Source organism: Lichenostomus cassidix, unplaced genomic scaffold, assembly GCF_008360975.1.
Source record: "Lichenostomus cassidix isolate B80296 unplaced genomic scaffold, HeHo_3.0 HiC_scaffold_33, whole genome shotgun sequence".
Taxonomy (NCBI): Eukaryota; Metazoa; Chordata; class Aves; order Passeriformes; family Meliphagidae; genus Lichenostomus; species Lichenostomus cassidix.
Genome location: NW_028147632.1, coordinates 779,585 through 807,367, shown reverse-complemented (window position 1 = coordinate 807,367; position 27,783 = coordinate 779,585). Strand labels below are relative to the sequence as shown.

At 56.8% G+C, this 27,783-nt stretch overlaps 1 protein-coding gene and 2 pseudogenes across 5 annotated transcripts in view; all 3 read right to left on the bottom strand.

The window, feature by feature from the left end:
- The window catches only part of LOC146421319 (uncharacterized), a 53,815-nt pseudogene that overhangs the window by 7,933 nt on the left and 18,099 nt on the right, over positions 1-27,783 (bottom strand). Inside the window, exons 5-6 of the transcript XR_014848720.1 lie at positions 1,664-2,393; positions 1,272-1,454 (exon numbers count right to left, since the gene is read on the bottom strand). The product of XR_014848720.1 is annotated as an uncharacterized LOC146421319 (transcript). The remainder of the gene's footprint in view (positions 1-1,271; positions 1,455-1,663; positions 2,394-27,783) is intronic.
- Positions 340-27,783, bottom strand: LOC146421321 (uncharacterized). Of its 3 annotated transcripts, none has more exons than XM_085047470.1 (6): positions 25,008-27,783; positions 11,156-11,506; positions 10,593-10,694; positions 10,293-10,488; positions 10,099-10,199; positions 340-564 (listed from the first exon to the last, which is right to left on the bottom strand). In XM_085047470.1, exons 2-6 carry the CDS (start codon positions 11,313-11,315, stop codon positions 344-346), a joined length of 780 nt encoding a protein of 259 aa, XP_084903596.1. In that variant the 5' UTR covers positions 11,316-11,506; positions 25,008-27,783; the 3' UTR covers positions 340-343. The 3 variants fall into 3 exon arrangements, with proteins under 3 accessions (XP_084903596.1, XP_084903595.1, XP_084903597.1); XM_085047469.1 differs by lacking the exon at positions 25,008-27,783 and adding an exon at positions 12,311-12,452; XM_085047471.1 differs by lacking the exons at positions 340-564; positions 25,008-27,783 and adding exons at positions 9,334-9,971; positions 12,311-12,452.
- LOC146421322 (uncharacterized) lies at positions 13,135-24,761 on the bottom strand (annotated as a pseudogene). Its single transcript, XR_014848632.1, has 5 exons — positions 24,556-24,761; positions 22,566-23,842; positions 18,277-18,407; positions 17,530-17,636; positions 13,135-15,726 (listed from the first exon to the last, which is right to left on the bottom strand). The product of XR_014848632.1 is annotated as an uncharacterized LOC146421322 (transcript).

Genomic DNA, 27,783 nt, shown 5'->3' with positions numbered 1-27,783 from the left:
AAGGACATCTCAGCGAACGCTCTGAGTTGGAAGGGACCCACAAGGATGCAGTCCAACCCTTAAGCAAATGGCCCCACTGGGGTCAAATCATGACTTTGGTATTATCAGAACCTTACACCAGCCAAGGTCACATTCATAAGGCAGCAAACATTTCACAGCTGAATCCACAGGGACATACAAATATATATGTACCTGGTTTGTAAACATACAGAGTGCAAGAGAAACATGACTTTTGTGAAGCTTTCAGAATGACAAAAGAACCCCCAGGCCAAGCCCAGACAGCCACACATGCATTTTCTCATCATCTCTTCCTGCAGGTTCATCTCCTGCAGAACCCTGAAGATCAGTGCAAGGCAGACACTTCAGCTGAGGAAGGAAATCCCCATGCTGGGGGGATGAGGTGAAGCTGAGACTGCCCAGCTCGGAAAATATCCTTCCTCCATTCCCCATTACTGGTGGGTTTGGGGCCTGCTGCAGATATACTGCATGTCATTTGAACAGATCGCACTCCCGAGATAATTCTCAGCCAGGTGCACACACCCTGCATTGCCCAGCACAGGAACCCTGCAAGGAAACACAGAGACATTGCTGGAATCACAGGGGAACAGCTTGTGCCCCAGTGCCCCCAATGCCCTGCCTGTGCCCCCACGACTCACAAGGAGCTGAAGTTGCTGCCATCCACCCACTGCAGCCACTGGCTCTGTCTGTGCAGCCCGAGCCAGTAATCGTCATTCCCACTGAGGAGGAACAGGAACTCCTGGCAAGCAGAGAGGAGCCAACAGTGGGAGCTGCACCCCTGGCCCAGGAGCTCCCCAGGCTCCCTTCGGCCACCCAAAACCCCCCACATCTCTCACTCACCATTTCCCAGTCCTTGAGCACAGCCAGGGAGGCCCGAGCTCAGAGCACCGAGCCTGAGCCTGATCCCAGGAGAGGTGATCCCTCGAGAGGAAGTAGCAGATCCCGTTGTACCCAATCCAACCCTTGGGACAGGCCAGCAGCCATGGAGTGTCAGGAGTAACCGGAGAGTCTCTTTGTCTTCCTCTCTGCAGAGCGAACAGAAGCTCTGAGGATTCTCTCCTCACGGAGCAGCCCGAGCTCCCATTTTCCCGCTCAAAGCCCCAACACGCGACGATTGGCTGATTCAGCCGTCACTCCTCGTTCTCCCGCGCGCTGATTGGTCAGAGCGGGGCTGAGGGACGATCCCGGCCGTGAGGGAGCAGTGAGCCCGCAGTGCCCCAAGGGGTTGGGCTGAGGCTGCTGCTCCTCCTTACCTGACACAGCAGCCAAGGACACCGCCAGAGCCACAGCCAGGAGCAGGAGCAGAGTCAGCACAGCCAGGGTGAGCACGGGATGGGATCTGATCCACTCAACAGGAGCCGGAAATAGCTGCAGGCCATGAGGATGGAGCTGTCCTGAGCAGGAAGGAACCCGCAGCCCATTTGCCCCTCACTCAGCTGGCAGCAGGAGAGATAAAGGACAGGGACACTGACCGGGGACAGCCTGCAGCAGAACTGTCCTGGGCCAGGGACAGCCAGGGCTGTCAGTCCCAGCAGAGCACAAGGCCTCTTTCATAGCCCTGGACACAGCAACACCCTGCCAGCCCTGTGCTCCTGAGCTCACACTGTCCCCTCCCTAGAGGCCACAGCACTGGCTCTGCACTCACCCAGATATATCCTCTGCGGGTCTTTATGTGTGTGACTCCCATTGCTGATCCGTCTGGGCACTCCTCTCCAATCTGATCCCTGGGCTGGGATTCACTCTGCCCCAACAGAGAAGCAGCTTCTCCCTGCCTGTGCCCAGCAGGGTCTGGCAGCTCTGTTTGCTGATCCCTATTTGCTGATGTCCCTCTGGTTGCTGATCCATTCTGGGCACCCAGGGCATCCTCGGGAATCTCAACAGTAGCTTCACCCCTCCTTGGTCTCATTTCAGACTGACAAATCGAATCTCTCCAGTTGTGAGAAGCAGGATGTGGCACCTGAGGCAGCTCTGTGTGCTCAGTTCCTGACCCGTCCTCAGGATTCTGGTGCTCCTCTGGGCTTCCAGAGCTGGAGCCATAGCCACTCTCCTTCCCTTGGCTCCCTACAGACATACAGCTGTCATAGCTCTGGTCCTCATCAAAAGGACCTTGCACCTGAAGGATGTCTCCAGCAGCCTCTACATCCCCAGGGCAGAATCCACTCTTCACATCTTGACTCAGTGCGAACTTAGAAGACTGATCTTGTTCCCCAGACATCAGCACTGATGGTGCACAAACACCGAGTCCATCTTCCGTTGCACTTTTACAACCACTGTCCTGGCCGACTGTGGAGCACACGATGAGCGGCCCCGGCTGGTGCTGGCTCTGGAGGGCGCTGCCAGCTCAGTCCTGCCCTGTCTCTGCTCCCCAGCAGCACCTGGGGACACAAACACAGTGTCAGAGAGCTCCGGGCCCAGCTCGGCCCTGCAGCCCCAACCCCTCTGGCTGTGCAGCTCCGGGCTGGGACAGGCAGGGACAGTTAGGGACAGTTAGGGACAGCGCCCGGGAGCTGCCGAGTGCAGGAACAGGGCAGCTGCGGATCGGGCTCAGCCTGCTGGGGTGGAAGAACCAGCAGCCCTGAGGGGCTCAGCATTGTCCCCTGCATGCCCTGTGCTGAGGGTTGGAGCTCAGGGACAGCGAGTGCTGGCAGCGCCGTTTCGGTTCCTGTGTGGAACAGGAGGCGCAGCCTGGCAGGGAAGGCGAAGCCTGGGCGGTTCTGCCCCCGAAGCAACAGGGCGGGACGAGGCTCCCTCGCCTCCACTGAACGCTCCTTCTGTTCCTGAGTGCTTTGGGTTATGAAAGACGTTCAGGTTCCTCCCGTCCCACCCCAGCCCCGGGCACGGACATCTCCCGCTGCACCGGGGGCTCCCAGCCAGGTCCCGCATGGCCAGAAACTGTCCCGGGGACAGGGGAGACACCTCTGTGCTACCCACAGCAAGCGGGACGAGCCAGCGGTGCTGCGGCACCGCCTCCTGCCGAGGCAGCAGCAGCAAGGAGACCGCGGGCAGCCGCTCCCTCAGCGGCCTCAGGCCATGTGGAGCACGCGGGGAGGACCGGGAGGACACAGGGGGGACACGGGGGGAACCGGGAGGACGAACGTGCCACACCCGGAAACCCTGCCACCACCGCTGCCCACAGCGAGCTCCGAGCTCCGGCACAAGCCAGCGCGGCTCCCACCTGCACTGGGGTCTCTCCGAGCCCCGCCGCCGCTCCGAGGTCCGCTCTGGCCACTGCCGCCGCTCTGGGCTCTGCTCCAGTCGCTGCCGCCGCTCTGGGGTCTCACAGACGCTCCGGTACTCGGCGCTGTCAATGCCAAGACACTTGATTACCGCCCCAGAGGGCATTTATATCGACCAGCTCTGACCAATCCATACGCGAGAACAAGGACTGGCAGGAGGATCAGATAATAGGACTGAGGCAATGCTCCTAGACACGACCCTTGCACCCGAGGCGGTTTCTCTGGCTTTTTTCCCGGCTGTACTAACAGTTAAATAATGACCTGATAAACAGCCCCTTTGCTGAGCTCCACTTGGTTTGGTCACAACCACAGTTATCACCCAGACACGGATCCAACCAGCACCTCTGATCCCTACCAACAGCCCTACGTGCTTTTTATCCCTTCTGCATGGCTCAACATGCCTGCTATCTCACTTTCAGAGCAAGTTGGCAGCCATAAGTGCAGCCAGGATGAAACATGGCTGTGACTAAAGCCCATCTCTCTGGTCCTATAAACAGCGACCCAAAATGAGCCCCTCGGAGCTCTCCTGGAGCAGCTCCTCACTCTGAGTGATGCCTCTCCGAGCTCAGAACTCTCCCGTTTGCTGCACTCAGGGATCCCCAAACAAGAGACCCTGGGCTGATCTGCCAACTCCTCGAGCTCCACCCTTTGTCCGCTGGGGAGATGCAAAAGCATCCGGAGTGAGGATTTCCTGTACTTGAGGAGATTTCCTGACAGCAACTGACTCTGTGTGCACACTGTGCTCTGGAAATTGTGGCAGAAATTCTGCTCTGAGGAGTTTCAGCGCCTCGGATATCTGAGTAAGTCAGGCCTGTAAGTGAGTTTAAGTCAAAGTTATAAGCCAAGTTAAATGCTGCTAAGTGTTGCTCCTCTGTTGAATTGTCAAGATGTTGGTTAAGGCATAAGTAAAAGGATCAGACAAGTTAAAGTACTGCTAAACTGGTAAACTGGGAATCGGGAAGGAGGCAGAGGGCGAGGGAAGTTGTTTAACTTAGGAGTTGTCTCACTTCTCATTCTCCTCCTCTGGTCTCTCTGATAATAAGTACAATTAATTTCACTATTGTTCCATCTGCAGCCAAGGCCAAGTCTGCTCTAAGCACTGAGATTGTCAGGAGAAAGAAAATTGAGGTGTAAATTCAGGTGTAAAGTCAACTGCACAGAGGGTTAAATAGGCAGCTTCATGTGGAAACAAGGAAGCAAAAAAAGATAATAAAAGCTCACCAGGAAGGTCAAAACCACCTGGCATTGTTTGATAGGAAAATTTTGTGATAATGTGACAGTTAAACAACAGAGATTCCAGGGCACTGAGCTTTCCATAGTGGTAAACTCCTTGACATTTCATGAGAGGTAAATCCTACCCCAAATAAAACCCCAAATCATCAGGAGATGACAAAACTCAGAGTGATAGCAAATAGAGATGAAATCAGCTACCAGGGAGGGGGAGGATTGCTTTGGGATTCAGTTCTTCAATCTTCATTAGGAAGACTGAGAACAAATCCAAGTGCATTTTATAAAAGGATGGACATTGGGACCCTCAGGTGAAACCCAGGACTCCTCTGAGCTCTTTCTCCTGGCAACAGCAGAGAAATTGTGAAGAGAACCAGAAGTTTCTACCCCAGCAGAGCTTCTGGGAAATGGAAAATTGGGATTTTTGGTAGGCACAGGAGCTGTTTATTCCAAATTAAACATCCTGCAAGGGGAATTAAGTGGTGACTTTGTCACAATTGTCAGTGAAATGAGCACCTTTTCCATCTAATTGAATTCAAACTGGGGAAATGATGGATAATTCATGGATTTTTGCACTGCCCAGCTCTCCAGAACCATTATTAGGAGGAAATTTACTGGGAAAAGGGTTTGAAATTCTCTGATGTTAAAAGTTGTGGATTTTGAAATTCCCAAGCATAAATTCAACTGAGCAGGAGACATAAACTGTGAGGGAGTTGCAGACTTGCCTTGGAATGATCAGGGCATGGATCAGGAATTATTGATTATGATATGGACTTTTGAAATTACCCATAAAGATTTTATTGTTTTGGCTGATCATACTCAGGCTTTGCACCAAAACCAAAAGCAAACACTGGTAATTCTGGCTCTGGGCTTGGCAGGTCCCAGGGATCTTTTGAATTATTCACTTCTGAGAGCCAAAATCTTTCCCAAGGTGTTCCACCACAATTCCCAGTGGCTCAGGGAGGAGTCACTGCCAATTTTCCTGAACAGATCAGTGTTCTGAGCCAAGGATGGCCCAGCTGCTAGTGAGGAGTCACAGCCGTGGAGCTGCTAAATCAGGATCCCAAAATTCTCTCTGGGACAGAGCCTGAGGTCTGTGGGACACAGGTGGGACAGAAGGGTTTGGGACACCAGAGGAGCCACTGACTGAGCTCGGTCCTGTTGTACAGTGGGACAGGAAATTACCTTTGAAATTCAAAATGCTGCTGTGCTTCTGTTGGGCTCCAAAATCAGAAACACTCCAAACAATCACAAGAAGTTTATTCTAGCCCAGCTTCAAAGGCAAGCCTGACTGAGAACCCAGATTGGAAACACCACAGAAAAAAGTAACTTTTTGTTTTTTCAACAGAAAATGCATTGCAGGATTTGCAGTGACCACCCTGAATGACGTTATTTAATCTAATGCTCTGCTCTGCCATGAGTTGTTTCAGCACAGAAGGACTAAATGGTTGCTTTAACATGGACATTGCAACTGAGGGAAAGAAAAGTAAAGATCTGGAGGGACTGTAAGTGTGGTTTGCCTTAGTGCACTCTGAGCAGAGAGAGCTTTGTTATCAGCAGAGTTCATGTTGATCTAAGACTACAGGAAGAGCAAAACCAGCTGAAGTTTCCGTTCTGCACTGCAGAGCACAACAGAGAACCAAACAGGATGAAAATAATGAAATTATTTGGCTCCCAGGGCCAAAAACAGCCGCAGAGAAAAGGAGCACACGTTTTGGTTTCCTGACGAGAGATCACTCTACCAGTTATTAAACCTGACCATGGTGAGAGAGTTTGTCAGTGAACTGAAGTGTTAAATTCTAGACAGGTTCTAAGACAGGATTTAATTCCAAAATAACTGAAATTGTTCCTTCAAAGACTCAGAAGTGTGGCACATGTAGAAGAAATAACCCCAATACTGTGAATAAAGTGTTGGGGCTCTCAAATCTGGAAATTCCCAATGAGGTTTTTGGTAAATTGACTTCAAAGAATTTCTGTGTATTGAGAGTGATAATTGTCTTAATCGGTGCAATTTCCAGGTGACTAGAAGTGTTTCCCTGCAAAAGCAGTAGTGAAAATATTGCTAAATCAAATCATTGCACACTTTGGAGCTCTTCCAAGAATGTCCTCAGCCAGAGGGTCCCATTTTATAGCAAGAACAGTGGGACAAGTCAGCAAGGCTTTGGGAACTCTGTGGGATTTACCCACTCCACACTGGCCACAAGGTACTGGAAAAGGAAAAAGGATGAATTCTATTTTTAATTTACAACTCAGTAAAATCTGTCAGGAATCCTCACTGGTTTGGGGAAAAGAGCTCCCAGTTTTTGCTGAGAATAAAGATCCAACCCAGGATTAGAGGAGTAAAGTCCTGTCATCAGCTACTTTATCACTGACCTTATCAAACCTCACCCAGGCCAGGGATAAAGGTGAGCCAGAGATCAATTACTGCCCGCTCTGGGTGTGTCAGGATTTCCCCAGCAGAATCCTTGCCACACTGTGGTGGGAAATTGAGTGGTAACTTCTAAACAGGTACAGAATCTCAGAAAATTTACAGACTGATCAAGGGCAGACAACAGGAATTTTCAGTTCCTCTGAAGGTGCTGCATGGAGCAAGGAGCTAAAAGATTAACAAGCAGAAAAGGTAAAAGTGTATAAAAATGTGCACAAAGAAGGATAAATGTGAAAGGAAACAGGGCAGAAATAGAGAGGAATACTTCTCTTGCTCCAGCCGGGGCTCCTGCCGGGGCTGCAGGGGAATTCCTGCTCCATCCCGGACTCATCCGCAGCTCCCAGCGCCTTCAGCTCCAGGTCACGCCGAGCCTGTTCAGGACAGCAGAGCTTCCTTCCTGCAGCTTCTTGCTCAGCCCGTTCTCATCCGAAGGACTGTGCAATAAAACAGCCCGGGAGTGACACAGGAAGGGGGATGAGTCTGAGTCAAATTCACTGCCCGCTTCTCGTCCGGATCACCTCCTTTCTCCCATCTCTGCACATCTCTGCCGCACCCATTGCTGCTCTCGGCGAGGGAAACACAAACGCCGTTCCTCTCACATCGCATCGCTCGTGCAGCACAGTCGGCACTGCCGGAGAGTCTCTGCAGAACCCCGGGGAGCTCAAAAACAGCCTCAGAGCAGCTGGGAGCCGCGCTGGCTTGTGCCGGGGCTCGGGGCTCGCTGCGGGCGGATGGAGGGGATGGAGGGGGCGGCAGGGGGGCTGTGGCGGCTTCCTTCTCCCGTCTCCCTCCCTCCCTCCCTCCCTGGCTGTGGCGCCGTGTTGCCGCTGGCCTGAGGCCGCTGAAGGAGCGGCTGCCCGCGGTCTCCTTGCCGCTGCTGCCTCGGCAGGAGGCGGTGCCGGAGCAGCGCTGGCTCGTCCCGCTTGCTGTGGGTAGCACAGAGGTGTCTCTCCTGTCCCCGGGTCGCTGCGCTGCGGTCACCGCCGAGCTCCGCCGTCTCCGAGCTCCGCCGCCTCACGGCGCTCCGGCCGCTGCCGCTCCCGAGCCCTCACTGACCCTCCAGCAATGGCGGTACAGGGGGCGGCACCAAGGGCGGTGCTTGTCCCCATTCTGACTAATCACCGCGCGAGAATGAGGAGTGACGGCATAATCAGCCAATGGGAATGAGGTGGAAGAGCTCTGCACACGGCACAGAATCGCCCCAGTCGCTCCAGGCACAATCCCGGGGTTGTGGCAGAAATTCTCTTTTCGGCTCCTCAGCCCTGCAATGTCCCAGCCCGGGCAGGAGGAAAAAGAATCGCTGCTGCCCTCAACCGCCGGGAGCTCGGTGTGACCTGGAGCTGCAGGTCCAGCTCGGTGTGAGCTGTGGGTGAGGCCGGGATGGAGCAGGGACTCCCCTGCAGCCCCAGCAGGAGCCCAGGCCGGAGCAGGGGATGCCTGAGAGAGACCCTGAGCCATGGGAAGCTCCTGCAGAGCCATGGAAGTGGCTGCTGGCGGGACTTGTGGGGGAACCCTGCCGGAGCAGCCTGTTCCTGAGGCATTGTGTGCTGTCGAGGGACACCAGGGTGAGGAGGACAGTGTCACAGCAGTTTTCACCTCCCGCCGGTTCAGAGCAGCAGCGGTTCCTTGGCCTCCAGCACGGCCCGGGACATTCCAGGCCTTTTTCTCCTCCGACATTTTAAAAAAGCCTAAGGGGAGATTCCTGCCGCTCAGTGTCCTCTTTATATAGTCTTTTGAGATCCCGCCCCCCCATTGCCATTGGCTGATTCTGCCGCCACTCCTCGATCTCGAGCTCTGATTGGTCAGAACACAGCTGAGGGACAATCCCGCCTTGTCCCCACATCGCTTTGATTTCCCCCAAAAAGCCAAAATCTCCCCAAACCTCTTGGGCTGAGCGGAAAAACGGACAGGGTTTGGGCAGAAAACTCCCAAAATCGTTGTTCCCCAGGCTGGGAAGGACAAACGGAACCCAACTGATTTGGGAGCTCCCAGCAGCTCCTCTCTGCCGGCCCAGCTGAAGGCCTCGCTGGCTGCTGGAGGCTGCACGGGCAGACTGGGAGCACTGGGAAGAGGCTCTGGCTCGGCTGAAGCCCCCGGGGCAGGGGCAGCAGGGCAAGGGACACGAGCGACACAGGGATGCTTCATAAGCATGTAATAAAAAAATAAGTTTTATAAAGAATACAACAATAACAGCAACATTGTTGCTGTACATACTGATGGAGGTCACACATCTCACAAAATCCTCTGAGTTGGAAGAGACCCACAAGGATCAAGTCCAACTCCTAAGGGAATGGCACCTGTAGGTTCCAATCACAACCCTGGCATTATTTTGCACTCTGCTCCCACAAAGGTCACATTACCATGGCGGCAGATGTTTCAAATCTGTATCCACAGTGTTATATCAATATATACAAGATTAGTGTATAAATACAATGTTAGAAGAACATGTAGTTCTGTATCCAGAGTGTTATATAAATATATGCTAATATATATAAGGTCAGTGTGTAAATACAGTTTTAGAAGAACATGTAGGTCTATACTCACAGTGTTATATTTTCATATATAGATACAAGCATAGTGTGTAAATACACTGGAAGTGCTGGAAGAACGTATTTGAATATTCTTTCCATATCAATATATATATAAAAGGTCACTGTAGAAACATGTAGTGCAAGAGAAACAGGAAGATTCCTGGAACAGCTCCAGAGGGAGACAGGAACACCCAGCCCAGGCAGCCACAGATCAGCTTCCACATCATCTCCTCTTCCTACAGATTCATCTCCTTGAGATCAAACACTGAGGTGACTCTGCAAAGTGGCACTGAGGTGACCCTGAGAGTCAGTGCAAGGCAGGTGCTGCAGCTGAGGAAGGAAATCCCCGTGCTGGGGGGAAGAAGAGGCTAAGCTGTGAGTGCTCAGCACAGAGAAGGTAATTCCTCCATCCCCAGTTACAGCTCAGTTTGGGCTCTGCTGCACAGATAGTGCAGGTGATCTGTGCAGGTTGTACTCCTAAACTTTCCCTCTCGCAGGAACACACACTCTCCATTGCCAAGGATCTTTAACCTGTAAGGAGGAGCAGAGAAAGAGGTTGTGCTTTGTCCTCCCCAGCAGGAGAAACAGTGCTGCACACAAGGAACAGTCCCAGCAGCCATGTGCCCCCCAGGCCCTGCCTGTGCCCCCCAGGACTCACGAGGAGCTGAAGTTGCTGCCATCCACCCACTGCAGCCGCTGGCCCTGTCTGTGCAGCCCGAGCCAGTAATCATCATTCCTGCTGAGGCAGAACAGGAACTCCTGGCAAGGAGAGAGGAACAAACAATGGACTCCTGGCCCAGGAGCTCCCCAGGGTCCCCTTGGCCTTCCCAAACCCCCAAACCCCTCACTCACCATTTCCCTGTCCTTGAGCATAGCCAGGGAGGCCCCGAGCTCAGAGTCGGTGGAGTCTTAGCCTGATCCCAGCTCCCCACATCCCTCAAGAGGAAGTAGCAGATCCCTCGGTACCCAACCCAGCCATGGGGACACGCCAGCAGCACCCAAGCTGCAGGGTTAACTGGTGTAACTGGAGTCTCTCTGTGTATTCTCCCTGCAGAGGGAAATGGAGAAGGTTCAAGGGTTCCACAGGCCACAGAAAGCAGTGAGCCCGCAGTGCCCCGAGGGGTTGGGCTGAGGCTGCTGCTCCTCCCTTACCTGACACAGCAGCCAAGGACACCAGCAAAGCCACAACCAGGGCTAGGAGGACAATCAGCACCACGATAAACTTGAGGTGGGATCTGATCCACAGGCCTGGAGCTGGAAAGAGCAGTTTGTCGTGAGCATGGAGCTGTCCTGAGCAGGCTCAGCCCTCACATCTCCCACCAACACCCAGGGAACACAGGAGGAACCCTCAGCCCGTGTGCCACTCATTGAGCTGGCAGCAGGAGAGACAAGAGATGGGGATAGAGCCAGGGACAAGGGACACAGACAGGGACAGGGGACAGCTACAGCTGAACTGCCCAGGGCCAGGCATGTCAGTCCCATCCACAGCTGGGGCCCAGCAGAGCACCAGGTCTCTTCCAGAGCCCTGGACACAGCCACACCCTGCCAGCCCTGTGCTCCTGGGCTCACACTGTCCCCTTCCTAGAGGCCACCCGTGAGGGTTCTTTTGAGTTCATTCCTGGTGGCTGAAGTGCTGTGGACTCCCAGCAGCTCCTTCACACTCCTGTCACTGGTGCAGAATCCTTCCTCCATAACCTCACTCGCTGCACACTCACCAGTGGCACCTTTCTGCTTGGGACAAGTGGCTTCTTGTGCCCAAGGCAAGTGTGTCACCTTGCCTGGTGATCTATTCCGGACACAATGGACCTTCTTTAGAACCTCTTTAGTGCAGCCAGATTGCTTCTTCTCCAGCACAGAGATTGGAATAAACTGCATGTGGCTCCAGAGACATCAGCAGTGCTGAAAAAGCCTTTTGAAGACCAGCCTCGGGAAGTTTGACAACCTGATGACAGCAGGTTAAAAGGATCACGATAAGAGGCCCCAGCTGGTCTGTGCCCTGAGGTTCCCCCACGTTCAGGAAGGCACTGCCAGCTCAGTCCTGCCCTGTCTCTGCTCCCCGGCAGCACCTGGGGACACAAACACAGTGTCAGAGAGCTCCGGGCCCAGCTCGGCCCTGCAGCCCCAACCCCTCTGGCTGTGCAGCTCTGGCCTGGGACAGTTAGGGATAATTAGGGACATGCAGGGACAGCGCCCGGGAGCTGCCGAGTGCGGGAACAGGGCAGCTGCAGATCGGGCCCAGCCTGCCGGGGGTGAAGAACCAGCAGCCCTGAGGGGCTCAGTATTGTCCCCTGCATGCCCTGCGCTGAGGGTTGGAGCTCAGGGACAGCGAGCGCTGGCAATGCCGTTTGTGTCCTGTCTGGGAAGAGGACGGGGTCCCGGCAGGGAAGGTGGAACTTGTGTGAATGACTGCAGCCGCCCCGGGGCGACAGGACGGGACGACGCTGCCCCGCCAGCCCTGAACGCGTCTTCTTTCTGTTCCATAGAGATTTGGGTTGTGAGGTACACTCAAGTTCCTCCCGTCCCACACAGCCATCGGCATGGACACCTGCCGGTAGCTGATGTGGCTACCAGCCCGGTGCCGAATGGCCTGGAACAGACCCGGGGACAGCGCAGCCACCTCTGTGCTACCCACAGCAAGCGGGACGAGCCAGCGCTGCTCCGGCACCGCCTCCTGCCGAGGCAGCAGCGATAAGGAGACCGCGGGCAGCCGCTCCCTCAGTGGCCTCAGGCCAGCGGCAACACGGCGCCACAGTCACGGAGGGAGGAAGAAGGGAGAAGGAAGCCGCCACAGCCCCCCTGCCGCCCCCTCCATCCCCTCCATCCGCCTGCAGCGAGCCCCGAGCCCCGGCACAAGCCAGCGCGGCTCCCACCTGCGCTGGGACAGCCTCTCCGAGCTCCGCCGCCGCCTCCCCGGGCTCCGCCCGCTGCCGCCGCTCCCGGGCCGCACACACGCTCCCACCATGGCGCCGCTGCTGCCCCACTAAAGCCCTGCCTGCCTGCCTGGGGGCGACACCGGCGCTGGCCTTGTCCCCGCTCGCTGGCACCGAGCAGCAATCGCGCTGGGACAATCCCGAGTGACAGCACAGCCAGCCAAGGGCAGCGAGGCGCGGGCTCTGCACAACGCACAGCCCAAGCCCCGCGCTCTCAGTGCCCCCCGGGCTGGCCGAGGCCAAAGCCGCACATGAGGAACAGCCCTGCAACGGGCCCGGGCCCAAGGCGCCATTGCTCTGCAAATAGCGACCAAGTTCTCTGCACCTCCCGGCCCCGCCTCGGCACGCAGCCCCCGGGGCAGCCCCACGGCCCCCACGGCAGCTCCCAGCCTCCGCCAGCCGCTCTGCAACGGCCCAGGGGGAGCAGGCCAAGGGACACGGCTGCCGGCGCCCAGGGGACGCCAGGGACAGCGGGGACACTTCACAAGCCTTTGGTGCAAAAGAGAAAATCATCAGGAAGGAAAAAGCAACAGCAGCCCTGGCTCCAGATCACAGGGCTCCAGAGCACAGGGCCACACGAGGCCATGGCACATTGCAGTGGGGTGACGCTGGCCCCATGCCAGGCACCCAGCAGAGCTGCTCTCTCACTGCCCTGCACAGCCGCCATGGGGAGAGAAAATTAAACCAAGGCTTCCTGAGTTGATAGAAGGACCTGGCTAAGAGATCCCTCATCCAACACCTTTGTGCACAAAACAGGCTTGAAATTGGATATGTGAATTGAATTTATTGCTAACAAACTCAGAGCAGGAAAAGAAGTACAATTTGACCATTTACAATACCTTCCCGCACCCGACGGGGATCACCTGGAAGGGGGTCACGAGGATTTTGCCCCACGGGGATCACTGGGGATCATCCACTGCAGATCTTCCCACTGGGCATGGAGTTGGAGCAGCAATGAAGCTCTTTCTGCACTCGGGACACTTGGAGGGCTTCTCTCACTGGTGCCTCTGTTGGTGCTGAGTCAAGTTAGAGATCTGTGAGAAGCTCCTCCCACACTCGGGACACTAGTAGGGCTTTTCCCCAGTGTGGATCACCTGGTGCACTGTCAGGTTGGACATCTGCCTGAAGCTCTTCCCACACTCCCCACACTTGTAGGGCTTTTCCCCAGTGTGGATGCGCCGGTGCCTGATGAGGTTGGAGTTCTGGTTGAAGCCCTTCCCGCAGTCAGGGCAGCGGAAGGGCCTCTCCTGGGTGTGAATGCGCTCATGGACGAGGAGATCAGAGCTGGTCTGAAACCTCTTCCCACACTTCCCACACTCATAGGGCCTCTCCCCAGTGTGGATCTTCTTGTGCCGGATCAGGGTGGAGCTCCGACTGAAGCTCTTCCCACATTCCTCGCAATCATAGAGCTTTTCCCCAGTGTGGATCACCTGGTGCTGCATCAGGGGGGACACGCAGCTGAAGCTCTTCCCACATTTTCCACACTTGTAGGGCTTTTCCCCAGTGTGGACCCTGCGGTGTACGGTGAGCTCAGCTTTCGATCCAAAGCTCTTCCCACACTCCGCACACTGATAGGGCTTTTCCCCAGTGTGGATGCGCCGGTGGGTGGTTAGGTGGGAATTTCGCTTGAAGCCCTTCCCGCATTCAGGGCAGCGGAAGGGCCTCTCCTGGGTGTGAATGCGCTGATGCTGGAGGAGATTGGAGCTGGTCTGAAACCTCTTCCCACACGTGGGACACTCATAGGGCCTCTCGCCGGTGTGGATCCTTTTGTGCCTGATCATGCTGGATCTGACGCTGAAGCTTTTCCCACATTCCCCACCCTCGTCGGGCTTCTCCCCAGTGTGGATCCTCTGGTGCATCATCAGGTTGGAACTCTGCCTGAAGCTCTTCCCACACTCCCCACACTCGTAGGGCTTTTCCCCAGTGTGGATGCGCCGGTGGATGATGAGGGTGGAGTTTCGCTTGAAGCCCTTCCCGCAGTCAGGGCAGCGGAAGGGCCTCTCCTGGGTGTGAATGCGCTCATGCTGGAGGAGATCAGAGCTGGTCTGAAACCTCTTCCTACACTTCCCACACTCATAGGGCCTCTCCCCGGTGTGGATCATCTTGTGTCCTCTGAGGGCAGAGCTCTGGCTGAAGCTCTTCCCACATTCCTCACACTTGTAGGGCTTTTGCCCAGTGTGGATCCCCTGGTGCATGTTGAGCTCAGTTTTCGATCGAAACCTCTTCCCACATTCCCCACACTCGTAGGGCTTTTCCCCTGTGTGGATACGCTGGTGGATGATGAGGGTGGAGTTGTGCTTGAAGCCCTTCCCGCAGTCAGGGCAGCGGAAGGGCCTCTCCTGGGTGTGAATGCGCTCATGGAGCAGGACACTGGAGGTGGTTTGAAACCTCTTCCCACACGTGGGACACTCATAGGGCCTCTCCCCAGTGTGGATCTTCTTGTGATGGATCAGGCTGGAGCTGTGGCTGAAGCTCTTCCCACATTCTGTGCAGTCGTAGGGCTTTTCCCCAGTGTGGATCCTCCGGTGCATGATCAGCTCAGATCTACAGCTGAAGCTCTTCCCACACTCCCCACACTCGTAGGGCTTTTCCCCAGTGTGGATGCGCCGGTGGATGATGAGGTAGGAGTTGTACTTGAAGCCCTTCCCACAGTCAGGGCAGCGGACGGGCCTCTCCTGGGTTTGAATGCACTCATGGAGGAGGAGATGGGAGCTGGTCTGAAACCTCTTCCCACACTTGGGACACTCATAGGGTCTCTCCCCGTTGTGGATCTTCTTGTGCTGGATCAGGTTGGACCTCTGCCTGAAGCTCTTCCCACATTCCTCGCAATCGTAGGGCTTTTCCCCAGTGTGGATCCGCTGGTGCTGCCTCAGGGCGGACATCAGGCTGAAGCTCTTCCCACATGCTTTGCAATCATAGGGCTTTTCCCCAGTGTGGATCCTCTGGTGCTGCCTCAGGGTGGACATCAGGCTGAAGCTCTTCCCACATTCTTTGCAATCGTAGGGCTTTTCTCCGGTGTGAATCCTCTGGTGCGTGATCAGGCTGGAGCTCTGGCTGAAGCTCTTCCCACAGTCAGCGCAATCGTAGGGCTTTTCCCCAGTGTGGACCACCTGGTGCTTCATCAGGTTGGACATCTGGCTGAAGCTCTTCCCACACTCCCCACACTGATAGGGCCTTTCCCCAGTGTGGATCCTCTGGTGCCGGATCAGCTCCCATCTCCACCTGAAGCTTTTCCCACATTCCCCACACTTGTGGGGCTTCTCTCTGCCCTCAGGCTTCTCCCCCAGCTCCGAGCTCCGGCTGCATCTCCGGGCCTTTTCCTCCTCCTCCATCCAGCCACGCCTTGGCAATGACAAATCCTGCTTTGGGGGGAAAAACAAGGGCTCAGCGCCTTGCCCTGGGGGTTCCTCCTGCCCAGCTCCAGCTCTGCAAGTCTCCCAGGGGTTTGTGTCCGTAGAAACCACAAACCACCACCATTCACCTCAAAACACTCCCACGATTTCTCCCTCTCTAGTATTTTCACTTTGGCCTCCTCAGGGTCTCCCTTCCCTGCACTCATGGGGCTCCCGTGGCTCCCGGGCTTCCCTATTTTCCAGGGTCCCGCTTAGGAATGATCCGGGGGCTTTGGGGGTCCCAGGGGTCCCTTCTCCCCTCATTCTCTGCTCCGCGCTTCCAGGGATCCCAGGCTTTCCCCTTATCCACGCTCCCCCCTCTCCAGCCTGCCGGGGCTTCCCCAGCTCCGCCATTGCCCCTCTCCGCTCACCCCACTCCGGGGCTCCCGCCCTTCCCCTCCACCGCTCTCCCGGCGGGGACCCCATGCCCCATGTCCCACTCCCACCCCGACACCGGGCCATGCCCACCTGCAGCCCCCAAAATATCCCCCAAAGGGCCACTTGCGCCTCAGCTTTGGCCTTCCGCCACATCCAAACATTCCCCCCGCACAATCAAACCCTCCCAGCGACCCTTCACGAGATTTGGGGCTCAATCCCGGAAGCTGCGAGCTCCAAACACCCACCCAGAAAAAACGCCGCTCGGGGACCCCCGAGATATTTGGGGCGACTTCCTCCTCCCCCTCACCTGCGGCATGCGAGGCGCCGATGCTCCCGGAGCCGCGAAAAAGACCTCCGCGCTTCTTCTGCTGCTGCTGCTCTTCCTCTCTCCAACCTCTTCCTGCTCTTCCTGTTCCGGCTCCTCCTCTTCCTCTCTCCTCCTTCCTCCTCCCGCCTCTTCCTGCTCGGATCTCCGGCCTTTCTCTCGCTCCTTCCTCATCCCTCCTCCTCCTCCTCCTCCTCCATCCCTTCTCCTCCTCCCGCCAAGCCCAGCGCCCATCCTTTACCCCCCTTTTCCCCACGCCGTCGCATCCCGCGGGAGGAGCCGGGATGGAGCCGGGGCAGGTCGGGCTGGGGCAGCGCTGGGCTCCGGGCCAGGCCTGGGCTCCCCCCACGCACCCCCTCCCCAAATTGGCCGGGCGGGAAGCGCTGGGGGCGAGGGGGCGGCGCAGGTGGGGTTGGGGTGGGGAGCGCTGGGCGCTGCGGGTCTGCCTGGGAACTGGAGAGTCATCAGCGCCGCGAGCTCGGATTGGATCAGAATCGCTCAGCGCATTCTCCTATTGGCTCATTTTCGCGGGGCTATTTTTCGGGGCTCTTTTTCTATGGGGTTTGGAGGTTCTGGGGGGCTCAGGGGGTCTCAGCGCCTTTTTTGGGGTTCGCTGGGTGCCGTGTCGGGGTTCAGCTTCCTCGCAAATGTCCCCAGAGCGGGGTGACACTTGGGGACACACGGGGTCCCCATTCCCGAGCCATCCCGCGGTCAGTTCTGTCCCCCAGTCACAGCCCCACCGCGGGGTCCCCCCAAGTCCCTCCCCAGTGCCCCCCAGGAAACGCGACCGGAGCCAACTGGGAAGCTTTATTGGGAGCACTGGGAGCAGCCGGGCGGGGTCAGAGTGACAGCAGGGCTGGGGGGACACACGACCCCCCAAAATCAGCACGGGGACAGAGCGGGGGGTCCCGGCCGGGCCCGAGGCCACGGGGAGGGGCTGCGGCCGGCGGCGGCTCAGGAGCTCTGTGGGCAGAGAAAAGGGAGTGACACCGGGCTGGGGGGCCCCGGGGGGAGCACAGCCGCTCCGGGGCAGGGGGGACACGACCCCCGGGACCCCCCCTCACCTTCTTGCGCAGGTAGAAGCGCAGCCCCAGCGCCAGGAAGACGAAGCCCAACATGAAGCCCCCGATCCTCGTCAGCATCTTGCTGCGGGCAGCGTCCGGCGGCATTTCTGGGGGGTCAGCAGGGCTCAGGACCCCCAAAAACCTCTCACCGACACTCCAAGCCCCTCCAAGCACCCTCCCAGTCGCCCCTAGCCCACCTAGGAGCCCCTGAAACGATTCCCAGCCTGCCCAGGACACACCAAAGCCCCTCCCGTCCCTCTCAGCACCCCTCAACCCCTCCCAGTTGCCCCCCACCGCCCCAGGACCCCCAAACCCTCTCCCAGTCCCTTCCCAGCCCCACCAGAACTAACCAAGGTCCCTCCCAGTCTCTTCCCAGCACAACCAACCTCATTCGAACCTTTGCTTTTCCATCCCAAATCTCCTTCCAGCCCCTCCAGCCTCACTCCAACTCCCTCCCAGTTCCCCCCAGCAGCCCCAAACTCCCTCTCAGTGCCCACCAGTATCCCCAGTACCATCCAGCTCTCCCCAACATCCTTCCAACCCCTCCCCAGCCCTCCCACACCCCCAAGCCCCTCCCCCAGTATAAACAAGTCTCTCTCCACCTCCCTCCCAATTCCCCCCAGCACAGCCCAATCCCCCTGCCAGCCCCCCCAGTGCCTCCCCCGCTCCCCCCGGCGCTGTGGGCTCTGGCCGTACCCCAGTGCTGCCTCAGGGGCTGCTCCAGGCTGACGTGCTCCACCATGTCACGGAAGGAGGAGGATGAGGAAAAGCCCATAGTCCTGGGATGAGCCAGCAGCAGGACAGGCAGGTGCTCCCCATGCCCTGCCCACGGGCACAGCGGGTCCCTTGCCGCCAGGCCGGGGCTGGGCTGGGTGGCCCTGCTCAGGGACACAGTGCCCCGGGGGGATCCCTGGATTCTGGTGGCACAAGCACCACGCCTGGCCTGCCCTGCGCTTGCTTTGGGCCACACCAGCCCCGTGCCAGTGCCTGAGGCACGGCTCCCAGCCCCAGCCAGGCTCAGTGCTGGCAGCAGAGTGCCCCTGGGCCAGCGTGTGCCAGCCTGGGGGCACAGGGAACAGCCCTCAGGGCCGGGCTGGAGTGACCCTGCTGCTTCCTTCTCTTCCAGAACTGATGGAGATGGTGGCGAGCCAACATGTACATATGTTCCAGTTGTTCCAGTTGTTGTTCCAGTTGTCGTTGTAATTCTTTGTAAATATGTTATTTTCCAGTTTTTAGATAGAACGTTCTACTGTAAATACGTTCTATAGATTGTTGTTGTTATCAAGGTTCTTCTATTGTAAATATTTTCTGCAGCTCGTTGTTGTTGCTGCTCTTCTGTAAATAAATTGTCATTCGTTTTCCACAGCTCAGCTTTCTTTGCAATTCCTTTGGGCACAGCAGCACACGCAGCGTTGGGGTTTGGGGTCGCTCCAGGTTCCTGGGGCTGCAGGTGTCTGGGGCTGCTGGCACGGCCACCCCAGGGCTGGGGGTCCCTGTGCATGGGCAGCTTCCACTGACAGAGGTGCCACTGTCCCTGCAGTGTCTCTGGACACACTTGCTACCTCTAGAGGCAAATGCCAATGCGCCCATGGGATGGGCTCCAGGGCAAGGGGACACCTGGCATCTGCTCCTGACGGATCCCTGCAGACTCCACAGGGAGCTGCTGCTGGCAGCACAACTCTGCCCAGCACAGGCTTGATTGCCTTGATTTTATCCCTCAGCCCCAGCGGGTATTGACTTCCCCTTGAGGGAGAACACCAAATTGCCTGCTGTTGCCCAAGAAGCTGCAGCCCCTGCAGGGCTCATCCCTGCTCCCAGCTCTGGGCTCCTGAGCACAGCAAGGAGCTGTTGGGGCTGTTGGAGGGAGTGCAGAGGAGGCCATGGAGATGCTGCAAGGGCTGCAGTCCCTCTGCTCTGAGGAAAGGCTGAGAGAGTTGCGGGTGCTCAGCCTGCAGAGGCTCATGGCCATTCCTTGGGTCATTGTGGGCCAGAGGCATGGATGGAGACATTGTGGTGGACAATGCCATGGGTGGGAACAGGCTGGGGACACAGCCCTGGGTGTGGACATGATGGGACATGGCCAGTGACATGTGGGGACATGGCAATGGAGGTGCCATGGGGGAAACTTCCAGGGGATGTGGAGGATGTTTGAGGGAGCTAAGGGTTCCTGGCAGGGACTTGGGGGTCACTGAGGGCTTTGGGAACCCCAAGCTGAGCAGCTCTGGCTGTGCTGGGAGACCTGGCAGAGGCTCTGGGGCAGCTGATCAAGGACCCCCAGAGCTGGATGGACCCCCAGGCGGGCATTGAGCTCCTGGAAGGGAATGAACGTCCTTGTCCCCAGGAAGGAAATCCCAGCACCCCAGGGTGTCAGGGGCAGCTGAGAGGCCACAGCAGGGAGGGGAAAGGCAGACAGAGCTGTCCCCCTCCAAAACTGCATCCCAAAAATCCCCAAACTCAGAGATTGCTCCCAGAACAAAGCTGCCAGGAGCTGCCCAAGTTGAGTGAAACAGGGGTTGGGACACCCAGACTGAGCAGGAAGGGCTGGGAATTCCCAAAACCAAGCACGGGGCAGGAGGGTTGGGCATTGGGGGACGATGGAGAAGGAGCAGAAGAGCAGGGCAAAAGAGGGAGCTCAGACCCTGAAAGAGAGCAGGAGGGGGATGGGACACCCAAATTGAGTTTCGAGGGGTCTGTGGGTTGGGGGAATGAAGGGAAAGGGGAGGACAGGGGACGAAAACGTGGGGTTGGGATGCAAGAAGGGTGGTTCCCTTTTCCCCCAGCACTCGATCCCTGGAGCAATTCCCTGCGGCTTGGGCGGCACTGGGGGAATCCCCAAGTCCTCTGCCCATCCCAGCGTGTCCATCTCGCTGGTGCTCTCGAGCTCCCAGCCTGAGCCCGGCCGCCTGCTGTGCTCCGTGATGGATTTCTACCCTGCCCAGGTGCAGCTGAGGTGGTTCCAGGGCCAGCAGGAGCTCTCGGAGCAAGTGATGACCACCGACCTGCTCCCCAACGGGGACTGGACCTACCAGCTGCTGGTGCTGCTGGAAACGCCCCCCCGGCGCGGGGTCACCTCCAGCTGCCAGGTGGAGCACGTCAGCCTGGAGCAGCCCCTGAGGCGGCACTGGGGTACGGCCAGAGCCCACAGCGCCGGGGGGAGCGGGGGAGGCACTGGGGGGCTGGCAGGGGGATTGGGCTGTGCTGGGGGTCACTGAGAGGGAGGTGGAGAGAGGCTGGTTTATAGTGGGAGAGGGGCTTGGGGGTGTGGGAGGGCTGGGAAGGGGTTGGAAGGATGTTGGGGAGGGTGGGAGGAGGTTCTGGGGGTGCTGGGCAGAACTGGGAGGGAGTTTGGGGCTGCTGGGGGGAACTGGGAGGGAGTTGGAGTGAGGCTGGAGGGGCTGGAAGGAGATTGGGGATGGAAAAGCAAAGGTTGGAATGAGGTTGGTTGTGCTGGGAAGAGACTGGGAGGGACCTTGGTGAGTCACAATGGAGGGACCATTGTGAAAAACCTGCTGAGCATGCCTTGGACACTCCTCCCTTGGCCCTGCCAAGTGGAGTTTGGCAAATCTCCACAAGAATTAAGGGGGAGCAAAGGCGGGTCGCAAGGAGGGACTAGGTGTATGGACTAGCATAAAAGACAGCTCTGGAGGGACTGAACTCTGAAGATCTTCCCCACCGAAAGATCACATCAATCTTTGCAGAGGCCAAGGAATGCCTACTGACTAGGACCCCAGAGACACCGGATGTCTGGGGATCCATGGTGGTAGCTATACCCCCTTTCCTTCCCTTTCTTCCCCATCTTTCCCCAATTTTCTCTCTTTCTCTCTCTATCGCAGGCCGCTTTATGGGCTAACTTAATAAAGTTCCTCTTTGGATTGAAATTTAACTCCCTTGACTTGTTGAATTTTCTGCTTTCTTTTCTTTTTGCACTCCGAGATCATAGCAGGTACGAACCATCACGTGTCTGCTTAAAAGTGGAAAGCGAGGGAGGGACACAGGAGAACGAAGCTGCCACAGCCCCCCTGCCGCCCCCTGCATTCCCTCCATCCGCCCGCAGCGAGCCCCGAGCCCCGGCACAAGCCAGCGCGGCTCCCACCTGCGCTGGGACAGCCTCTCCGAGCTCCGCCGCCGCCTCCCCGGGCTCCGCCCGCTGCCGCCGCTCCCGGGCCGCACACACGCTCCCACCATGGCGCCGCTGCTGCCCCGCTAAAGCCCTGCCTGCCTGCCTGGGGTGACACCGGCGCCGGGCTTGTCCCCGCTCGCTGGCACCGAGCAGCAATTGCGCTGGGACAATCCCGAGTGACAGCACAGCCAGCCAAGGGCAGCAAGGCGCGGGCTCTGCACAGCGCACAGCCCAAGCCCCGCGCTCTCAGTGCCCCCCGGGCTGGCCGAGGCCAAAGCCGCACATGAGGAACAGCCCTGCAACGGGCCCGGGCCCAAGGCGCCATTGCTCTGCAAATAGCGACCAAGTTCTCCGCACCTCCCGGCCCCGCCTCGGCGCGCAGCCCCCAGGGCAGCCCCACGGCCCCCACGGCAGCTCCCAGCCTCTGCCAGCCGCCCTGCAACGGCCCAGGGGGAGCAGGCCAAGGGACGTGGCTGCCGGCGCCCAGGGGACACCAGGGACAGCGGGGGCACTTCACAAGCTTTTGATGCAAAAGAGAAAATCATCAGGAAGGAAAAAGCAACAGCAGCGCTGGCTCCAGAGCACAGGGCCACACGAGGCCACGGCACATTGCAGTGGGGTGACGCTGGCCCCATGCCAGGCACCCAGCAGAGCTGCTCTCTCACTGCCCTGCACAGCCGCCATGGGGAGAGAAAATTGAACCAAGGCTTCCTGAGTTGATAGAAGGACCTGGCTAAGAGATCCCTCATCAAACACCTTTGTGCACAAAACAGGCTCAGAATAGGCAATGTGAATTGAATTTATTGCTAAAAAACTCAGAGCAGAAGTAAAATTTGACCATTTAAAACACCTTCCCCCCACACGACAGGGATCACCTGGAATGGGGGTCACCAGAATTCTGCCCAACAGGGATCACTGGGGATCATCCACTGCAGAGTTGGATGTTGGAGTTGGAGCAGCAATGAAGCTCTTCCTGCACTTGGGACATTCGCAGGGATTCTCTCACTTGTGCCTCCGTTGGTGGTCAGTCAAGTGAGAGCTCTGTGAGAAGCTCTTCCCACACTCGTCACACTTGTAGGGCTTTTCCCCAGTGTGGATGCGCCGGTGCCTGATGAGGGTGGAGTTGTCCTTGAAGCCCTTCTTGCAGTCAGGGCAGCGGAAAGGCCTCTCCTCTGTGTGAATAATCTCATGGCAAAGGAGGCGGTAGCTGCTTGGAAATCCCTTCCCACACTTCCTGCACTTGTAGGGTTTTTCCCCTGTGTGGATGCTCTGGTGGTTGATGAGCTGACTTTTCGTTTTAAAGCTCCTCCTACATTCCCCACACTTGTAGGGCTTTTCCCCAGTGTGGATTCTCTGGTGCTGGATCAGCTGACACATCTGCCTGAAGCTCTTCCCACATCCCGTGCACTCATAGGGCTTTTCCCCAGTGTGGATCCTCTGGTGCTGGATGAGCTCAGAATTCCGCCTGAAGCTCTTCCCACACTCCCCACACTCGTAGGGCTTTTCCCCTGTGTGGATGATCCGGTGGGTGACAAGGCTGCCATTTCGCTTGAACCTCTTCCCACAGTCAGGGCAGCAGAAGGGCTTCTCCTGGGTGTGAATGCGCTCATGGACAAGGAGATGGGAGCTGGTCTGAAACCTCTTCCCACACTGCCCACACTTGTAGGGCCTCTCCCCGGTGTGGATCATGTTGTGCTGGTTCAGGTGAGATCTCCGCCTGAAGCTCTTCCCACATTCTTTGCAATTGAAGGGCTTTTCCCCAGTGTGGATCCTCTGGTGCTTCATCAGGTCAGACATCCCATAGAAGCTCTTCCCACATTCTCCACACTCATAGGGCTTTTCCCCTGTGTGGATCCTCTGGTGCTGGACCAGGAAGGACATCAGCCTGAAGCTCCTTCCACATTCCCCGCACTTGTGGGGTTTTTCCCCAGTGTGGATCGACTGGTGGCGGATCAGCTCAGATCTCCTTTTGAAGCTTCTCCCACATTCCCCACACTTCTGGGGCTTCTCTCTGCTCTCAGGCTTCTCCCCCAGCTTTGAGCTCCGGCTGCATCTCCGGCTGCCTTCCCGGCACAGTGAGGCTCTTTCCTCCTCACAGCTCCCTGGGCTGCGTTTGCAGCTCCTCCTCGGGCAGCATCTCCGGGCCTTTTCCTCCTCCTCCATCCGGCCACGCCTTGGCAATGACAAATCCTGCTTTGGGGGAAAAACAAGGGCTCAGCGCCTTGCCCTGGGAGTTCCTCCTGCCCAGCTCCAGCTCTGCAAGTCTCCCAGGGGTTTGTGGCCATAAAAACCACAAACCACCACCATTCACCTCAAAACCCTCCCAGCATTTCCCCCTCTCTGCTCTTTGCACTTTGGCCTCCTCAGGGTCTCCCTTTCCTGCACTCATGGGGCTCCCGTGGCTCCTGGGCTTCCCTATTTTCCAGGGTCCCGCTTAGGGATGATCCGGGGGCTTTGGGGGTCCCAGGGGTCCCTTCTCCCCTCATTCTCTGCTCCGCGCTTCCAGGGATCCCAGGCTTCCCCCTTAGCCACGCTCCCCCCTCTCCAGCCTGCCGGGGCTTCCCCAGCTCCGCCATTGCCCCTCTCCGCTCACCCCACTCAGGGGCTCCCGCCCTTCCCCTCCACCGCTCTCCCGGGGGGACCCCATGCCCCATGTCCTCCTCCCACCCCGACACCGGGCCATGGCCACCTGCAGCCCCCAAAATATCCCCCAAAGCCCCACTGGCGCCTCAGCTTTGGCCTTCCGCCACATCCAAACATTCCCCCCGCACAATCAAACCCTCCCAGCGACCCTAAACGAGATTTGGGGCTCAATCCCGGAAGCTGAGAGCTCCAAACACCCGCCCAGAAAAAACGCCGCTCGGGGACCCCCGAGACATTTGGGGCGACTTCCTCCTCCCCCTCACCTGCGCCATGCGGGGCGCCGATGCTCCCGGGGCCGCGACAGACAAAGAGCTCCGCGCTGCTTCTGCTGCTCCTCCTCTTCCTCTCTCCAACCTCTTCCTGCTCCTCCTCTTCCTCTCTCCTCCTCCTCCCGCGGCTTCTCCTCCTTCCTCCTCCCGCCTCCTCCTCCTCGGATCTCCGGCCTTTCTCCCGCTCCTTCCTCATCCCTCCTCCTCGTCCTCCATCCCTTCTCCCCCTCTCCCCAAGCCCAGCGCCCACCCTTTCCCCCCTTTTCCCCACGCCGTCGCATCCCGCGGTCAGCCGCTCCCTCAGCGGCCTCAGGTCAGGAGAAACACGAGGAACCGGGGGGACACGGTGGAACGAATCCGCCAGATCCCCCCTCGTCGCGGTCGCCTCCCGCACGGACCGCCCGCAGCGAGCCCCGAGCCCCGGCACAAGCCAGCGCGGCTCCCACCTGCCCTGGGACAGCCTCTCCGAGCTCCGCCGCCGCCTCCCCGGGCTCCGCTCCGCTCCGCTCACTGCTGCAGCTCCCGAGGATCCGGAGGCACTGCTGGACCTGCGAATGCTCGAATCAGGTGGGGCGGGGCGGGACCGTCCCTCAGCCCCGCTCTGACCAATCAGCGCTGCGATCACGAAGAGTGACAAGCGGACCAGCCAATGGGGGCGAGGCAGTGTCTTCCGTGTCCCGCAGCTGGTAAAAAAAGTTCCACATCGTTTTGTGCTCCCCGCGCTGCCCAATTAAAATAATTCCTCGCCCCTGTTAGTTCCTCTGAGCTGATGGTAAAACATCGCTGCATCTCAGGCACGGGTCCAACGAGCTCCTCTTTGCCTTATGAAAAGAAAAAGGTTTGTGTTTCCCTGTGCAGAAAAAACAGCAGAAGAATCAAAAGCGTTTAGGTTAGGAAAGACCTCGAAGATACAAAATCCAAGCATAAATTATAAGGTTTAATACACGCTTTTTCCCTGCCGAATGCCACAGCATCCCTGCGCTCACACTTTCTAAGCAAGCTGAGACCCAAACTGTGGCTAGGTGAAGCATTGTTCTGATAGGGAAGATGTGTGCTGATGTCTTTACAATTCCATGGCAGAGGGGATGGGTGTTAACTGGATCAACTTCAAGCTGCAGGTTTGAATATGTCACAGTTTGACTCTGGCTAAATGCCAGGAATTGCCACATGACATCTGCTCAGGGCCCAGAAACAGAAAAATCCTGAAACACCAAACGGGTCTGCACAAGCCTGAGTTTCTGAACTTTGGGATAAAATGACAAGTTCAAGGGGGAAATATGTGGTAGGCAGTTCGGGAAGGCTGTACCTTCCTAGGACGTCAGCCAATGGGGGAAGGAACAGGGCAACACATGGACAGGAGTTTGGGATAAAAGGGGGCTGCACCCCCCGAAACCTCGAGAAAGAAAACCCCGCAGGCGTGTGCCTCATCGGATTCTCTCCCTTTATTCGAATAAAATCACAGGACTCCTCTGTCTCCTTTATGGATGTTGTCTTTTCATAGCATGGTTTCCTGTACATGACTAAAGCCCATCTCTCTGGCCCTATAAACAGCAATCCAAAATGAGCCCCAAAATGAGGAGCAGCTCCTCCCTCTGAGTGAGGCCTCTCCAAGCTGGGAAATCTCCCATTTGCTGAACTTGGGGGATCCCCAAAAAACGAGGCACCTCCCACTCCTCGAGGCTCAACCTGCGGCGTTAAACACACGATCTCTACGATGGTATGGCAAAGACCCCTTCATTGCAAAAATCCAGGGTTCCTAAACCGTTCATTTGTTATGAATTTACATACTTGTGAGGCATAACAGATGTGTTTAACCAACTGCTATAGACCATGATAGGAACAGGCATCAGGTACAACCACCCACGAGCCCCACGGTGAGAGCACTTATTGGTACTAATAATTGTTTTACAATTATGTAACTTGTTTTTCACCTCCACCTTTGCTGAGTCATTCCCAGAATGCTTTTCTAGTTCACCAAAGTAACAGAAGTGAGCAAGGATTTTACAAGGGCAGCAAGGCCCTCACTTTGCAAGGCCTTTCTGCTCTGCAACATCAACCCTTCCCTCTCTGGGGAGACGGAAATGGATCCAGAGTGAGCATTTTGCTGTACTCGAGGGGAATTCCTGACAGCTCCCTGGCACTGACTCTTTCTGTGTGCACACACTGTGCCTGTGTTTTGGCAAATGTGGCAGAAATGCTGCTCTGAGGTGTTTGAGTGCCTCGGATATCTGACTGAATCAGGCCTGTAAGTGAGGTTAAGTTAGAGTTATAAACCAAGTTAAATGCTGCTAAGTGTTGTTCCTCTGTTAAGTGGCTAAATTTGACCTTAAAATCATAACTCAGGTTCAATGTTGTTAAGTGTTACTCCTCTGTTAAATTGTTAAATTAAAGCATAAGTCAGGCTAAATGTTAAGTGTTACTCCTCCATTAAATTGTTAAGGTTTAAGCCAAGTTAAATTCTACCAAATGTTGTTCCGCTGTTCAGTTGAGACATCAGTGAAGGCATAAGTTAAGCTATAGATTCAGAGAACTTAAAATACCGATAAGTTTGAGTGCTGTGAAGCTTTTACACCTGGTTTCTTTTTATCCTCCTCCTCAGCATGCTTTCACACACCCACAGTGTTCTTCGCTCCCTTTCCAGTTTAATATCCTGCGATTTGTCTGGGTTTTTTTGCTTATTTCCCCTTGATGTGCCTTGACTGCCCCGTAAGCAGCAGGGTGACTCTTGCCAAAGAACTCTGTCATTCTGTCGCTTAAGATTAAATCTGGCTTTTGCAGATCCCCTCGGGGCTCGTTTATTAACAACTGCAAACACCCATTTTTCACAGCTGATTTTCTGGTTTCAGAGGCATTTCCTGGTTCGGGGGACAGGTGAGAGTTTGGGATGACCTGGAGCTGAAGGTGCTGAGAGCTGTGGGTGAGTCTGGGATGGAGCAGAAACCCCACAAAAGTCGTGACATGAGCTGGCTGTGATCCCAGTCCCTGTGTGGGGAGGATAAAGGGAAGCCTGGAAAGGAGAGAGGAGCGGGAAGAAGGTGTTTTTGTAGGATTTATTTTACTAGTCATTCTCCTGCTGTGATTTGTTTGATAATCAATTCAATTAATTTCCTCAAATCGCTTCTGTTACAACCATGAGTGATGTCTCCCCACCCTTATCCTGACCCTCCAGCCTTTCCTTGTGTGAAAGGTATCACTGTCCTGTTAACATTTAAAAGATTTAAT